This window comes from Capra hircus, chromosome 4, assembly GCF_001704415.2.
Source record: "Capra hircus breed San Clemente chromosome 4, ASM170441v1, whole genome shotgun sequence".
Taxonomy (NCBI): domain Eukaryota; kingdom Metazoa; phylum Chordata; class Mammalia; order Artiodactyla; family Bovidae; genus Capra; species Capra hircus.
This window is the reverse complement of record NC_030811.1, coordinates 55,535,472-55,551,997: the sequence shown is the minus strand read 5'-3', so window position 1 is coordinate 55,551,997 and position 16,526 is coordinate 55,535,472. Positions and strand designations below refer to the sequence as shown.

The following is a 16,526-nucleotide window of genomic DNA, read 5'->3' as shown; positions in this document are numbered from 1 at the left end:
CATGGGGTCACAAAGAGTCAGACACGACTGAGCGACTTCACTTCACTTCATCCTGCTTTAAGAGCCATATTTTAAAGAAAAGCTCCAAGAAAGTTTGCTAATGTGTGGCAAAAGAAATTCCATGCAAAATATAAGGCTAGTTCTTTGAAAAACGTCCATTTTAACATCTGTGCAACATTCTGTTACACAAATATGCCACAGAATATTTAATCATTTTTCTTTTGATGGTGGGTTTCCATTTTTTGCTATGACAAACAAGGCTCAACATAATGATGGGCAAGAAAAAGAAGTTCCAATAAGATTTATACCATCTAATACAATTTACATTATCTTTTAAAACTAGCAAAAAAAAAATTAGACCTTTTGTGAATGAATATAAATGCAATCACTAAATGACTATAGGCACTGGGATAATAAACATCAAATTCTAGATAAGTTTTTGAGAAAGGCGAGAGAAACATCATGGAAGGGTATGTGAAAGTGTTAGTTGCTCAGTCCTGTCCCAAAGGACGTAGCCTGCCAGGCTCCTCTGTCCATGGAATTATCCAGGCAAGAATAGAAGAGTGGGTTACCATTTCCTTCTCCAGGGGATCTTCCTGACCCAGGGATCAAACCCGGATCTCTTGCATTGTAGGTGGACTCCTTACCATCTGAGCCAGCAAGGAAGCCCCCATGGAAGGGTATATTAGTTATTTAACCCCACCTTTTTATTTAATCTCTTTAAACAAATATTTGAACAAATATGCAAATGTTAAGATTTTATTAAACTATCGAGAGTACATATGTGTTCATTTTATTATTAATCCTACTTTTCTATATGCTCAAATAGTGTATATTAAAGAATTTCTTAAGTGAAAAATCTGTGACTGTCTTCCAAGACAGTTTTGTTGGTCACGTGCTTCAATCCTGAAGCCACCAGGTGCCACTACTTTAAAGAACTGCTTGTGTGGTTGCTGAAATTAAGAAAGCTTCCTCCTGAAATGCCAGCACCAAGAAACTGCTCTGGGGACGTCACCTGGATTTCTTACACATCTAAAGCAAAATGACTCTTCTTTGGTAAAGTAATAGCACCTGCAGCCAATTTTTTCTAGTGCCCACTTCAGCTGTACCCCATGGGGCTTGTGAATCCCCATCAAGCTCCATGGGTGGGCCATAAGTAATGGAGAGCTGAGCAAATGCTGGCTCTCGCTGGAGGAGTGGCCCAGAACTTCACTTCCGGTCATGACTGCTAAGGATGGAGTCTAACCAGTGGCTTCTAAGCAGATGCCCCCGGGAGCCTCGGCCACATCACTGTCCTGAAGTGATCCTTAGATGGACAGGTACAGTACCGTAGTCATCCATGGGTGCAGGTAGCTGATTGCCCCTGCCTATGCAGCTGCTGGCTTGCACGGTAGTGTTGGCAATAGATGCGGCTCTGCTTCTAATCTCCGTTGCCTGATGTAGAAAGAGTTTGTGTGTTGAGATGCCAGCTGGCTCAATGACATTGTTGTGTGTCCTGTTCTAGGGGACTACGGATAAATGTCCAGCCAGAGGATTCCTCAGAAGAGAACTGACCAGCCCTGAGGTCTGAAGACGTTTTAGGAAGCTTATGTGGTTTATAGAAAAACAAACAAACTATTATGTGTATTGTAAGTTATTGAGTGATTAACTTCAAAAATGGTAATTTCTTATCTTACTTAATACAGGTTTTTAACAATAAATACTTAGATATGTATTGCACATCTATCAAATATCAGGGACAGTGGTAGGTTCCTCACACATATTATCCCATTTAGTCCTCACAACAACCTCTAAGGAAGGTACTATAATGTCCATTTCACAGATTAGTAAACTGAGGCATACTCAGATAAACAGCTTGCCCAAAGTTAGCAGAGTTTCACTTTCAGGGGTAAAAGCTGATGGCAGTCCACATTGGAACAGTCTTTCTTTCATACCTGTATTCTGCCTGGGATTAGATTAGTTATGTATGTACCCATTTCAAGCACAATTTTGGGGTGTGCAGGGGCCCTGAAAAATGAAAATGTTAGCCACTCAGTCATGTCTGAATCTTTGCAGCGCCATGGACAGTAGCCCACCGAGTGCTCTGTCTATGGAATTCCCCTGCATTGTCTTAACTTTAAGTGAAGATTCCCCCGAGTGGTCTCTTTACAATTGCCTTTTACCTTGAGCTCCATTTAAGGGAAACCAGTTGCCATTCTTACTATGGAGTAGAGCAAAGCGCATTTGTTATGTGGTGATTTAGCATTTCAGAGCTCTAGAACCTTAAAGGGATGTCAGGCTTCTTCTGACAGAGGTCATTGTTGGTGTGAGCAAAGGACAGAGATTTAGCCTTACACTCCCTGTCTTCAGATGTACATGTAGAATAATACACAAGCTCATGAAAAAAAATCAAGCAAAAAAACTTGCATGATCTCCTAAATATTTCTTTCCTTTGAAAGAGCATACCTCGTGTGCTTCGTGCTGTCCAGGGCAAACAAAATGAAAACAAAGAACTCAATTAAAGATGATCGTCTCCTTGAAGGAGGACTTATTCTTTTTTATTAATTTAAATATTATTTTTATTAAACCATTAATCATTAAATCACGAAGTTGCCGGGCATTTAATAGCTAGCAATTGTTGGAATAAGGAAAGACCTTATTTTCCAGCCTTTCCTAATTGCTTCCCCTCTTTCACCTAGTTGTCAGAGGGGCTTGAAAATTGTGCCTCGGGCTCTCCAGACTATGGGAAGACCTGTAGAAATGAACTGAGATTGTAGCATTGGTGTAAAACAAAAGCGCTCAGACCCCAAACTTGAACTTTCAAAGAAAAGGAACTTTCTGACATTCTTTGAGCAAACATGGGCAGCAAATCTTGGTATCAAGGCATTGCTGATGCAAAGGATAAATATTAGACTGTGTAGATTTTAGTCAGCTTTGCCAGCAGGTGAGTGTTTTAAGCGATTTGCCTCTTCTGTGGTAAATGGGAGCTTTATGAAGATTAGTGGGTGTGATGCCAAATAGTGTCCTCAATCATTAAATATTTTTCAGCACCAACTGTTAGCAGTACTGGGGTTATGTTCTGGGGATGCAAATGTGTATAACACCCTATCTCATCTTTATGAAATTTAAGCGAGGATCAGTGATCTATGGAATGAAGCATAAGGAAGAGGAATCCCAAAGACCAGGGAGGCAGTGGTCCAAGAATGGCTTCCAGTGAACATGACTCAGAATTATCATGGCTCAGCCAAATAAATGCAGAGTCTTAATACTCAAGAGTCATTTGCTGTCATTTTCCTAATTTCATCAAGATTAGTGTTCAGGGACTGAAGCTTCTTCCATCCTGTTTGGATATCTAGGCCACACTTCGAATCTGGGAGCTCCAGCATTCTACACTTATGGTTGGGCATTGCCCCAAACAATTGAATGAACCTCCTTATTTGTACATCGTATAAATAGTTTAGAACGTGGGCTGGATGTTTCTGCTTTGCTTAAAATGGCACTAGGTTTCAGCAAAGTGTTTCCCTCAGGTAGCTGAATGGAAAAAAAAAAAAAAGAAAAAATATATGTATATATACATATATATTATACATATATATTTTTTTTTCCACAAATGCCCACTTTGGATAATTAGCCTTTTGTGAATCACAGTGGTGTATTCTCTGCCAAATGTTCACAAATAAATTTATTAAGTTAATCTCTTCATTGTGTGCTGAGGTTTTTCAAGTAGTAAAATCCATTTGTACAGAGAATTACATGAGTTTTCTATACTGTAATAAGAAATCCACCAGGGAAGCCACCACTTAAAGGCTCCCAATGATGACCTTTCATCTCCTGTGGTGTGTAATAATGGTAGCCACATACCAAGCACCTAGGACATACTTGCACTCTGTGAGGTTGCAAGGTACCCTACATACATTATCTCAGTTATAGCTGCTTTAAAATCTGCCTGCAACCATGCAAAGAAGTTACCATTTTCCCCCATTTTCTAGAAAACAAAAATCCTGAATCCCAAAACAGTTTATCTCCTTAGGATCTCACAGTTGATAATAGCTTAGCCCAGTTCTGTGACACCCCAAATCTACGCCTCTCTCACAAATACCGCATTACCTCTCCCCAAAGTAGATCTTCATGGGTTCGATTCTTGTGACAGGTTTTAGCACGTGGGCAAGAGTTGGCCACTCTTATATGTGATGACCAGACCCCATTAACTGCTAAAGGGAAAGTCACTCAGTTGTGTCTGACTCTTTGTGACCCCATGAAGTATACAGTCCATGGAATTCACCAGGCCAGAATTCCTGGAGTGGGTAGCCTTTCCCTTCTCCAGGGGATCTTCCCAATCCAGGAATCGAACCCAGGTCTCCCACATTGCAGGTAGATTCTTTACCAGCTGAGCCACCAGGAAAGCCCAAGAATACTGCATTGGGTAGCCTATCCCTTCTTCAGTGGATCTTCCCCACCCAGGAATCAAACCTGGGTCTCCTGCCTTGCAGGCGGAGTCTTTACCAACTGAGCTATCAGGGAAGCCCCCGTTAGCCATCCCAAGCAGCCCTCAAAACTTAAGTACAGGCTGACTTATTCTCAAAACAAACACAGTCCCTGAAACAAGAGTTTCTCAGTCTGGCTATGAGTTAGAATCACTGGGTATCACAAACATACTGATGCATGGGCTTCACCTTAGAACAGCAGATTACTTCTGAGACTCTTGGAGGTTGGGCTTAGGAATCAGTAAATCTGAAGCTCTCCAGGTGATCTGATGGGCATCCAGGGTTGAGAACTGTGGGAGGAAGCAAACAGCTTCAGGTTGGATGAAGGGCAATACAACTAGATGGTTTATCTTTCCTCTGCGTATTTCACGTGGTTCTCAGAGGATCTAAAAATGCAGGTTCGGTTATTTGGTTCAGGCAGTGTCAACTGGGCTTTTTCTGACTAGCTTCTCCAACAGCAGGCTTCCTATCTCTTGTGCTCCTGGCTCTGTAAGTTTCACATATGGAAATAGTAGTTAATATTCTCATTTTCTTGAGGAAAAGTCCTTGGAGAGCCTGAGTCTTTTCTGACATAGACGTAGGGTTTAATTATTCTAATTTTAATATAAACTACACTTTGAAGAGTTTAGGAATAGACCCTCACCTTAGACAACACTACATCTAATGTGCATGGTTTAAGAGTAATTTTCCGGTTGGGTTCATGCTGTAAGAGTGAATTTCTACAAAAAGAAAGGACATCTATGAGCCCGGCCTTCATATACTGCTTTCATGTCTTGAGGAGACAAAGGAATTACTCTAACCGGGGGAGTATGCTGTTACTGAGTTTTCCTGACAAGTGCAAACCTTCCAGATAATTCCAAAAATGTAGGATCTTCCTCTGAGGAACAGGATGGAAGCTGATACTGGGTGAGCACCTACTTTGTGTCTGTGCTGTGTTGGCTGTCTCTCATGTGCTGGTTTCTTGCCATTCTGACTCTGGCCTCTGCCGTGGGTGTTACTGTCTCTGTGTTTTTATAATGGAAAACTGAAATTATACATCCCAGTCATATGGGGGCAGAGAGAGAACTGAATCTGACCCTCCTTCCAAGGGTGGGGGAGGGTGACCACAAATGAGAGAATGGATGTAAGGACACTGAAATGTGCAGAAGACAGGCTACCAGGCTCCTTAATCAGCAAAGGCCCGGCTTCACAAAAAGTTGTTCTATTTCACTTTCATTTTCAAAACTGTCTGCTGGGAAGCCTAAGTAGTGAACGAGGACCAAATCTCCTGCTCTGGTGAAAAAATGAACATCTTCCACCTTCCCCTTAAGGAAAAGACCAGCTATGAAAACCAATTCAGCCACACCGCTAGTGATAAAAGGTGTGTTTCTGCCTCTGGAATTGGGATGAACCCATCTTGATTCTGCGCTCCATGGAGCTGATGTTAGCAGTGAGAGGAGGCTTTTGGCTGATTGTGTGTGTTCCCATGAGCTCATCTTCAGAACGCAGTTAATTCATACCAGGCAAGTCAGCATGGTTGCCTCGATCAGAATCTGGCATGAGTCAGGTTTGGAATGCAGCTGCTCTGACAAGATGTCCTAAAAGGAAGCTAGAAAGAGTCCAGAGGGAAGACAAATCCAGAGCCAAGACTGATATCAGGCTGATTCTCTGGGAAGGACCGGAGGAGTGAGCAGCCCCTTTCCACCAGCCTGAGATCACGGATGGCAGTGCCCGGTCCACAGTCCTTTAGGATCTCCGTTCACTCTGGGTTTAGTCTCCCCTTAGCAACCAGCAGTTCCCTCAGATTCAGTCACTGTCACTATAATAATAATGATGATGATAAAAGTTGCCCCTCACTGAAGGCCTTCTTTTGTGCCAGACACCGTGATCATCCTTCACACGCCACATCTCGCCGAGTCCTTCCAAGGAGCCCTGTTCGGTGTATAATGTTGTTATTCATAGGGAAAAAGGGAGGCTTCCAGAGGGGAAGTGTTTGCCCCAAATCAAATAGCTGGGGGAGATAAAGGAGGCTTTAAAACCAGGTCTCTGTAACGTCAAAGCTCCCACTGTTACTCTCATCCCTTAGTCAGACCCTAGGAACATACTCTTTGGTCTTACTCTTTGCTTTTCCAAGTTTTCAATGTGTTTAGAAAAGATTGCTGACTCTGAATATTGGCTCTTCTTAATGTGGACTTCCTCACAGTTCTCAAGTGATAGCATCAAAGTTGTTTTTCCCAACAAAAAGAGCCTTTTTATTTTTTCATTTCTCAGAGCTTTGTCTTCATGGTAGACCCAACAGGAAGAAAAACCTATGCCAGTAGGAGAGAGAGAAAAAAAAAAAAAAAAGCACAGTTTCAAAGACCACAAGTAACTTTAAATGCTGCATAAAGGATTCCTTCCCAACCAGCAGTTTGTTGTGATCAGACTATAGCAAGAGCCCCAGCCAGCTGTTTACAGTTTACAGAACACTTGCAATGTCTAAAATATTATTGGTGTTGTGTGCTTTGTGAAGATGAGGAAGGGGAAGATTGGTGAGACTAAAACAGTAGTTTGCAAACTCCTGCACCGTGGAATTTTCTGAAGAGCTTTAGAAACTCCTGAGGCCCCAACCTGACACCCAGCCCCAGTAGATTCTGCTTTTGTGGGTCTGGGGTACCCAGGACTTTTTCAAATTAATTTGTATTGGAGTATAGTTTCTTTACAATGTTGCATTAGTCTACTGTACAGCAAAATGAATCAGCCATACCTATACCTGTATCCCCTCGCTTTTGGATTTCCTTCCCATTCAGGTCACCACAGTGTATTAAGTAGAGTTCCTGGTGCTATACACTATGTTCTCATTCAGTTCAGTTCAGCTGCTCAGTCACGTCTGACTCTTTATGACCCTGTGGACTGCAGCACACCAGGCTTCCTTGTCTGTCACCAACTCCTAGAACTTGCTCAGACTCATATCCATCAGGTTGGTGATGCCATCCAACCATCTCATCCTCTATCGTCCCCTTCTCCCACCTTCAATCTTTCCCAGCATCAGGGTCTTTTCCAATGAGTCAGTTCTTCCCATCAGGTGGCTAAAGTATTGGAGTTTCAGCTTCAGCAACAGTCCTTTCAATGAACACTCAGGACTGATTTCCTTAGGATTGACTGGTTTGATTTCCTTGCAGTCTAAGGGACTTTCAAGAGTCTTCTCCAGCACCACAGTTCAAAAGCATCAATTCTTCGGTGCTCAGCTCTCTTTATAGTCCAACCCTCACATCCATACATGACTACTGGAAAAACCATAGCTTTGACTAGATGGACCTTGGTCTCCCTGGTGGCTCAGCAGTAAAGAATCTCCCAGTTCCTCCCTTCCCTTCTTTCCCTTTGATACACATGCATGTATCTCTACATCTGTATCTCTGTTTCTGTTTGGCAAATGAGATTGTCTACACCATTTTTCTAGATTCCACATATACGTGTTAATATGTGATGTTTGTTTTTCTCTTTCCGACTTACTCTACTCTGCACGTCACTCTCTAGGTCCATCCACGTCTCCACAAATGACCCAATTTCATTTCTTTTTTTGGCTGAGTAATATTCCATTGTTATATGTACCACATATTCTTTATCCATTCCTCTGTTGATGTACATTTAGGTTGCTTCCGTATATACTCAAGATTTTTTAAAGCTCCCCAGGTGGTTGTCATATGCAGTGAAGGGTGAGAACCACCAAGTTAAAATTTTCATTCAAGATTGTGGGGCTCCCCTAACTTGAAAGCTTGTCTCCCGTGCTCAGACTTCTGGAATAGCTGTTAGCCTCCCAACCCTGCATAGCTGAGGGAAGAGACAAAAGCAACTATTACGTAAGAGGTTGTTAGCCATGACCTTTATGTGGTTCCTTCCTGAGCCATTACCACACAAATGTATTAATGGGGTGTGATTTGCTTTTGCTTTGGGGGAAATATGATTATGGTTACTAATAAGGGTGCTCAGGAATCCTATGTATCACAGATACATACTCAGATATATTTTAATTTATTATGGTAGTCATTAAAACTCACCCTGAACTTAGGTCTCAGGTTATTTTAAATATTGGAGGTCTGAGTTCAGACCACTTGGCTGTGAACCCAGAATCAAGACTTTTAACATGTGTGTAAACTTTTTGTTAAGCTCTTTACACCTCTGTTTTCTCACTCAAAAAGGAGGTGATAATAGTGCCTCCCTGTTGGATTGTAGTGAAGATTAAAGGCTGGTTCATATTAAATTCTTTGCATCATGCCTAGTATATGATGTATGTCAGATATATAATTTTATCATCGGAGATCCTGAAATAAAAATCACAGACTCAGTTCTTACATCATTCCATCCTCCATAGAATGAATTTTAACATGTCAATCCCTTGCAATTCAAAACTCATGGATGATTTGTGTACATTTTTATAAGGACTTAGCATCAAGTTTCAGATAGATACCAAGAGACATGGATTTCAGAAAGGGAATGTGTGGCAAGGGGATTTTGTTCTCCATGTGAAACAGCATTTAAGAGGCAACAAAAGAGTATTTTTTACCTTGTTGGGTTTAGTGTATGTGGTATGTGTAAATGAAGAGAAAATGTGTCCAGGTTTTTTCAAGATCATGTAATGGCATTATCTTTGAAAGAGAAGAAAACACATGCTCAACACTTCTGTTTTATTTTCTTTTCTTTTTTTTTTTTTTAAGGTACCAATGTTAGAATTTTTCAGAAGCTAAAAGTGAACCAAGTTGCTGTCTTTGGAGGCAGTGCTCTGCAGCAAAGTTTCAGAAATTCTCCAAGTTGCTGCTGCCGCCAGTGCAGTGGGTTCCAAAAGATGGCACTGCAGTTGTGGGGAACCAAACACACAGAGTTGAGTTCTAATGCAGATTTTGATTTAACCACAGAAATTGGGCTGCACCTAGATTAGATGAGTACTAGCCACCATTCTTTCTGCCTGCTCTCTGTGCAGACAACAGGGCATGCTGAATTAGTAAAATACATGATATGATATGATAGCAACAGGAATGATGAATTAACAACCCAGTCTTTGTGAAAGAGTGGCATGCTCCTGATAAAGGGGGCTCCTTAGCCTAATGAAATTGAGAAAACCACATGCCACTGGGTGTTCTTAGGGATTCACAACCCATGCCACCTTCAGTTAGGTCTTGGAGAAGTCCTGCCATGATCATACTAGTTTAACCCAGTTACACTTGACCGAGGAACCCCTTGCTCCCCCAGCAATGCTGACCACATTTGCAACTTGATTGAAGGGTACTTGGAGAATCAGTATACACAATCAAACAAGCAACTCAAAAAACTTCATTCATATTTCAACATCTGAATCCAACCAACAGCTATATTAATTCAATATGTGAATAAATCTCTATCTATTTTCTGAAGAATTCTCTGCATTAGTTTCCTATGGTGGAGGTGGGGGCGGGGGAAGGTAGCTACTGAGCCAAGGGGTCTTAGAGACAGACAGAATAAAAGGTTGATGCTGGCAGGGGAAAGGGTGAAAGTCATAGACACTTTGGGAGGAATGAAAAAGAATAAATGAGAATGAAAACACCTTTGCGTTTATGAAAAAATAAGATTTAAACAAATGAGGACTAAAACTCCTAAAGGAGCATCACTTCTATGAAAAACAAACATTGTGTGTTAATTGTCAAATAAAGGATGATGTGTCAGTTCTTGTCTGGAACTTTCCTTTTCCTAAGCACACTTGAAAGTACTCAGTAATATAGAGAATGACTTTCCCAAGTTCACTGCAGATATTTGCCTTTGTCAAATCTGCATTAGCTAATGAGGTAATTTTCTCCAAGTAAATTGCTCTAGGAGACGACGGCAGACTTTGTGTCCCCAAGAGGGAAAAGGTCCAAATTGCTGATAATCAAGCATATGAAGGGAAGGGGGTTCTGTTCCCAGTTTGGTTCTTCTCTGCCTGAGTGGGGAGGGTTTGGGGGTGGGTAAGTGGAGGAAGATTGTAACACTACTGCTTGGGTTCAACTGTGGGAGGCATCCAGTCATTGAAAGGGAAAGGACCACCCCCCCTTCCAGAAATAGCTCAGGAATAGCCAAAAGATGAAGAGTCCTTAAGTGGCCACAGCATCATCCCAGAAGAAAGGTCCTCATTAAAATCAAGAAAGGTCCTGTGCTCCTCGCAGGTGCTGGTGTTTTGCCCTGTCGTCAAATCACAGTCCCCTGTAGAGGCGGAAGGCAATCAGTGTGTACAAACAGCACTTATGAATTCTTCTTTTTTCCCACATTTTGAGTGAGGGTGACAGCAGGCACGAGTATTTCCACAGTCTCTGTGGGGAGCCTATCTCTATCAGCGGGTCCGACTATTTGCAGCAGCTCCAGTGGCAAGGAGAGTTTCTGTTCTGACAATCAGAATTCTAGCAAACGGTAAATGTTTCTTCATGCTGAGAAGTGGGAAATTCAATAATACTTTGGCTGGGTTCATGCTGAGTAGTGAAAATAGAATGAATACGGAGAGGGGTTGTGACTTAAAGAGCAGTATATCAGCTAGCCCAGATGTGGGACAATCAGCTTTTAATTCGAGGCCCTCACCTGTTTCTCTTCCATTCTCCAGGGTAACAGGACTCTTTTTATATTTGTTCATAGAGGGTTTTATGCTGTGATCTCTTGTTTACCCCAAGAAACAGAATGAAACTTTCTTCTGTATGTACATTATTATGACACTACAGGACCGTTTGCTGAAGATCTTAACTATGTGTTAGTCTAAATTGTAAGGGCAAAGTTGGTGTGGGTAGTATGCAGCCTGTAGTAATATCATCACTTATTATGACTGAACACTTCCTTCTTTAAACAAGTCACAGGTTTCAGAGGGGGTCCCTGGAATGAAAGCCCCATGAGGGCAGAGGTTTCTGCCTCTTTTGTTCAGGACACACAGAAAGTGCTCTAAGAAGTTGATGAATGAATATTAATCTCTAGGCTATGAAAAGTATACTCAGCAACGAGTGCTCTGAAAGGTCTAGGACTAAAGCTCAGAGTAAGCTCAGTTTTCCTGACTTTCTGTTATATATGATTTTATTCAATAGCTCTGATACTTGATTCTGTTGAAGAGATTTTTAATAGTATGTTTCCTTTTAAAGTAGTATGCCATTAAAAAGAATACATTTGAATCAGTTCTAATGAGGTGGATGAAACTGGAGCCTATTATACAGAGTAAAGTAAGCCAGAAAGAAAAACACCAATAGAGTACACTAACGCATATATATGGAATTTAGAAAGATGGTAACGATAACCCCTTATGCGAGACAGCAAAAGAGACACAGATGTATAGGACACTCTTTTGGACTCTGAGAGAGAGGGAGAGGGTGGGATGATTTGGGAGAATGGCATTGAAACATGTATAATATCATATATGAAATGAATCACCAGTCCAGGTTCGATGCAGGACACAGAATGCTTGGGGCTGGTGCACTGGGATAACCTAGAGGGATGGTACGGGGAGGGAGGAGGGAGAGGGGTTCAGGATGGGGAACATGTATATACCTGTGGTGGATTCATGTTGATATATGGCAAAACCAATACAATATTGTAAAGTAATTAACCTCCAATTAAAATAAATAAATTTATATTTTAAAATAATGAAAAATTAAAAAGGGGATTTTTTTTTAAAAAGTATGTTTCTTTTAAAAAAATTTAGTAATGTGATCACTGAAACTTGATCATCGTAGAAAAAATAGAAAATGTATATAACCAAAAAGAAATAAAATTGCAATGTTATACTACTCTGAGATAACCACTTCTATGGTTTAAATGTATGTCCTCCCAGATTTTCCTACGTACACACTTATATGTTTTTATAATGTAAGATTAGATGTATATATGCTTTTTTTCATTCAACAGTACTACTTCCTAGTAGATATGTAGGTATATATATATATCATTGTTATTTTAATTTGCAATTCCTGAATGGCAAAAATTGTTGAGCATCTTTGCCCATGCTTTTTGGCTGTGTGTATATCTTCTTTGGCAAGGAGTCTGTTCAGGTTTTTGCTGGTATTTACTTACTGTTAAAAATATGTATTCCTTTTGGCTGTACTAGCCTTGTCACTGTGTGGGCTTTTCTCTAGCTGTGGGAGGCAGAGGCTACTCTCTGGTGGTGGTGTGTGAGCCTCGCACTGCGCTCGCTTCTTTTGCTGTGGAGCGTGGACTCTCGGGCGCTTGGACTTCAGTAGTTGCGGCGCACGGGCTCAGTAGCTGCGGCTCCCAGGTTCTAGAGCACGGGCTCAGTAGCTGCAGAGTACGGGCTTTGTTGCTCTGAGACATGTGGCATCTTCCTGGACCAGTCATCGAACCCATGTCTCCTGCATAAGCAGGCGTACTCTTTACCACTGAGCCACCAGGGAAGCCCTTATTTTTAAAGTGGGTTTTTTGTTTCCTTTTGTTGAGTTTAAGAAGTTCTTTCTATATTCTGGTTACTAGACCTTTATACATGGACTTTGTGAATATTTTCTCAGTGGTGATGTGCTTCTTATTAGCACTCCAGGATTACATGCTGCTTTGCAACCGCAGAAGCTTACATGCAGTGGTAAGTGCTGATTAACAACACGGCTGTGCTCACCTGTGTTTACTGTACTCTTTCCCAAAGTGACACCGCTGCTCGCTCTTACTTCCTTAAATTCATCCATTCATTGTCACAGAATCTTTGTATTCTAGCGTCATCACTGTCTATCTCTAGGAAATTGTCTTTATTTATTTTAAGTGAATGGCCAAGGTAAGAACGTGCCTATTCATCTATTTGCAATAAGGTTTCTAGTGAGAGTTCAACCCTGTTTGTTTCCTGCTTTTAAAGAAAACAAACGTGTTTCGGGGCCAGGAAGTTGCCCACAGGACTCGGGCACACTGTGTCATTGGTGAGGCTAACCGTTGTCTGTCTTCCTTTGCATGGCTCCAGTCATCAAGCCTCCGCTGCGTCACTTTAAACGCCCTGCTTATGCGTCTAGCTCCTATGCACCTTCAGTCCCAAAGAAAACTGATGAACATCCTGCAAGGTACAAGATGCTGGATCAGAGGATCAAAATGAAAAAGATTCAGAACATCTCTCATAACTGGAACAGGAAATAGGCCTGGGGAAGAGGGAGTGAAGGAGAGGCCTGCTCAGCTGCCTCTGCCCACTCACCAGCCACAGCCGGTTATGCCTCCAGGAACTCTGGAGGCCTTTGAGGCTGGCACTATCGTTGTTGACTCCACCAAGGCATGGTGAAGACTGTATGTGAGCTTCCCCTTTGCTATTCTGATCCATCAGTCACAGGATTTGGGCAGCCTCTAGCAGCAAACCAGTAAGAGTTGTCTCCTGTGGCTTTTATCGGTATAGATCTTTCAAAGTCTAAATTGGACCAAAGTTAAAAGGATGCAACCTGTTCAGAAAAAATGAGATCCCTCCCACTGACACTTTTTTCATCCCTGGAAATTAATTTGCCTCAATGAAAATATAGGTTTAATAATAATTATTGTTTTTAAGAAATGCACTGTTTAAAACATCATTTCTAATTTTCAATACAAATATTTAAAATTCATCAAAAAACAGAATTTTCAAAGTAAATGCATTCCAACCAAAAGTTGTACTTCTGAATGAAGCAATCTTAAAGGGAAAGGAAGACTGATGAGCTGTATTCATAGGTACTTCTGAACTTAGGCTTCACAAAGCAGGTCCAAGTGAAAAAAAAAAGACCCTTGTCTTCATTCTTTCTTTTTTTGCTGCACGGGTTGTAGGGTCTTAGTTATCTGACTGGGGATTGAACCCAGATCCTTGGCAGTGAAAGTGTGGAGTCCTAACCACTGGCCTGCCAGGGAATTCCCAAGTATTTATTTTGTTTCTCACTGTAAGCCTTATGCCCGATTGCCTCACTGTCAGGACTGGAGAGTTGGGAGGAGATGCATTTTGGCTCTGCTCTCCTCCAGTCCTTCATCTTCACTCACAGTAGACAATGCCAGGAGTCAATGGGATGCCCATGCCTCAGAGTGCTTTAACATTGACCCAGGAGACGTCCGTTTAGTCTCATGGTCCTCCTTCAGGAGAATATAAAATGCTGAGCCTAATTTGAATTCCTTATTTCCTGATTTTTCTCCATAAGGTTAGAAGTATCTTTAAGTAAAATTTCTGGTCATCTTCCCAATAGACCGCATATCTAAGTCTCTTTGGGAGCCCAGTTGATCTCACAGCTGTGGGCGGCATGGAAGTCTGTAACTTACCTTTCTGTATGGTGGCATATTTTAGCCCTTCAGTAAGTTTCCCTAGAGTTTTTACTTTGGGACTAAATTCACAGAAATGGTAAGGAGGGTTTCAAAGTCAGAAATAGCTTTTGATCCCTTTGGAAATAGTCTGGTGCAGTGGAAAACTTCAGGTTTGTTGTCGGGCAGGTCTGACCTCCAGGCCTGTCCTGAATATAGCTAGCTGCAAGCCCTGTCTATATGGCATCACCTTGAAAAGCCTCTGTTTGCTTACTTAGAAAGTGGGCTTCACAACTCCCACTCTTTCCTTTTATGATGAAGATTAGGGATTACTGGGTTCGGATGCTATTGCTGAACCTGGAGGGTCATAAATCCACAACAGAGGTTGCTACCAGCATCTCACAGCCAGGAAAACTCTCTGGGATGCCTCTCAAAGGGAGGTCTGTGCCCTGAGCCACAGCCTTTGGGATCTGATTGTAAAGGGCTTGTTTTCTCCTCTTTCTCCACGTTTATTTCCGATAAACCACAGCTTTGCAAGTTGAGTTAGCACCAGAGTTTAGTGCCCATCATGCTATTGAGCAATTTATTTACAATGTGCTTTATGATAGTATTTCAGGGAAATTTAATTAGTATACAGAAAGGAAAATCACTGTAACTTCCTTAAGGAAGCAATTGTAATTCTTAACTCCTTGCTTGATGCCTGAGCCTACTTCCTTAGGCTGGAGTCACATCCACCTGAATTAGGTTAACTCAATAGATAATTCCTACCTGTATTGTTGTTGTTTAGTCGCTCAGTCATGTCTAACTCTCTTGTGACCCCGTGGACTGTAGCCTATTAGGCTCCTCTGTCTGTGGGATTTTCTAGGCAAGAATACTGGAGTGGGTTGCCATTTCCTTCTCCAGGGGATCTTCCCAACCCAGGGACGGAACCAGCATCTCCTGCATTGGTAGGCAGATTCTTTACTGCTGAGCCACCTGGGAAGCCCACTTGTTTGTATACAGGTACATTAGTGCTTGCTGCCCAGAGCCATTTGGACACACAGTGAAACTGAGCATGAGGTTGTGGCCTCCAGTGGATCAACCCACACATGATGGTCCTCACCTGTCTGTCAGTACCTTCAGTGGTAGTCCTGCAACTGTGGTTGTGCTTTCTTCGCTGTGCTTCTTGGCATTGGAAGTCATGATCCTGGGGAAGAAAGTTGGCTCCTTCTGCATTCTTTAATCCCAAGCTGTCACTTTTCAGCCTTTGTTTATCTTTTATTTGAGCAAATGTACAGATATTGAAATTCTGCATTGCTTATGAAATGCCTACCATGTTTTTTGCATGATGGATTGTATAGATATGCCAGATTATATTCTTTTAGCAAATAAAGAGATACTTTTAAAGAACTTTCTTGTGAGTCATCTTTTTCTTCTGCAGATTTTGGGATTCATTTGAAAAGAGCTAGATTTCCCTTATGCTTGGCACTATTCAGTCCTGAATATCTTGTCAAAATGAATAGTCTAACTTACCCTTTCATTTTGCTTCCTGATGTATAGGTGATGGTTTGAAAAAAAAAGAAAAAGAGCCCTCCTTCTCCCTACACTGGAAAGCCAATAAATCACTGAGAATATGAGTAAGAATAGCAGCTAGTCCATAGGTAACCATCTGTGTTATCTAGCAACTCAATTTATATCATCAGACTAAACTCTCTGGCTTGTCATTAAGAACTGAGACTTTGGGTTAAAAAAAAAATCTGTAATTAAATCTCGGTCCTGTCTTTTGTTTGCTCTGTTATCTTTACCATGTTTTATATTCTTGCTGAACTTAAGTTTCCTTAGCTATAAAACGGGAATGATAGTATCTGCCTCAGCATAACATAAGGCTGAGTGTATGGTAAGGACTCAATAAAT

General features: G+C 41.5%; 1 protein-coding gene across 3 annotated transcripts in view; it reads left to right on the top strand.

The window, feature by feature from the left end:
• Positions 1-15,445, top strand: part of LOC102180455 (calcium/calmodulin-dependent 3',5'-cyclic nucleotide phosphodiesterase 1C) — a 325,012-nt gene extending 309,567 nt beyond the window's left edge. For 2 of the 3 annotated variants that reach the window (XM_018047122.1, XM_013963332.2), the window contains one exon: positions 1,505-3,673. In XM_018047122.1, coding sequence (XP_017902611.1) covers positions 1,505-1,518 — 14 coding nt within the window. In that variant the 3' untranslated portion in view covers positions 1,519-3,673. Of the gene's footprint in view, positions 1-1,504; positions 3,674-13,356 lie in introns of those variants that run through there. The other variant, XM_018047124.1, reaches the window with a different exon arrangement.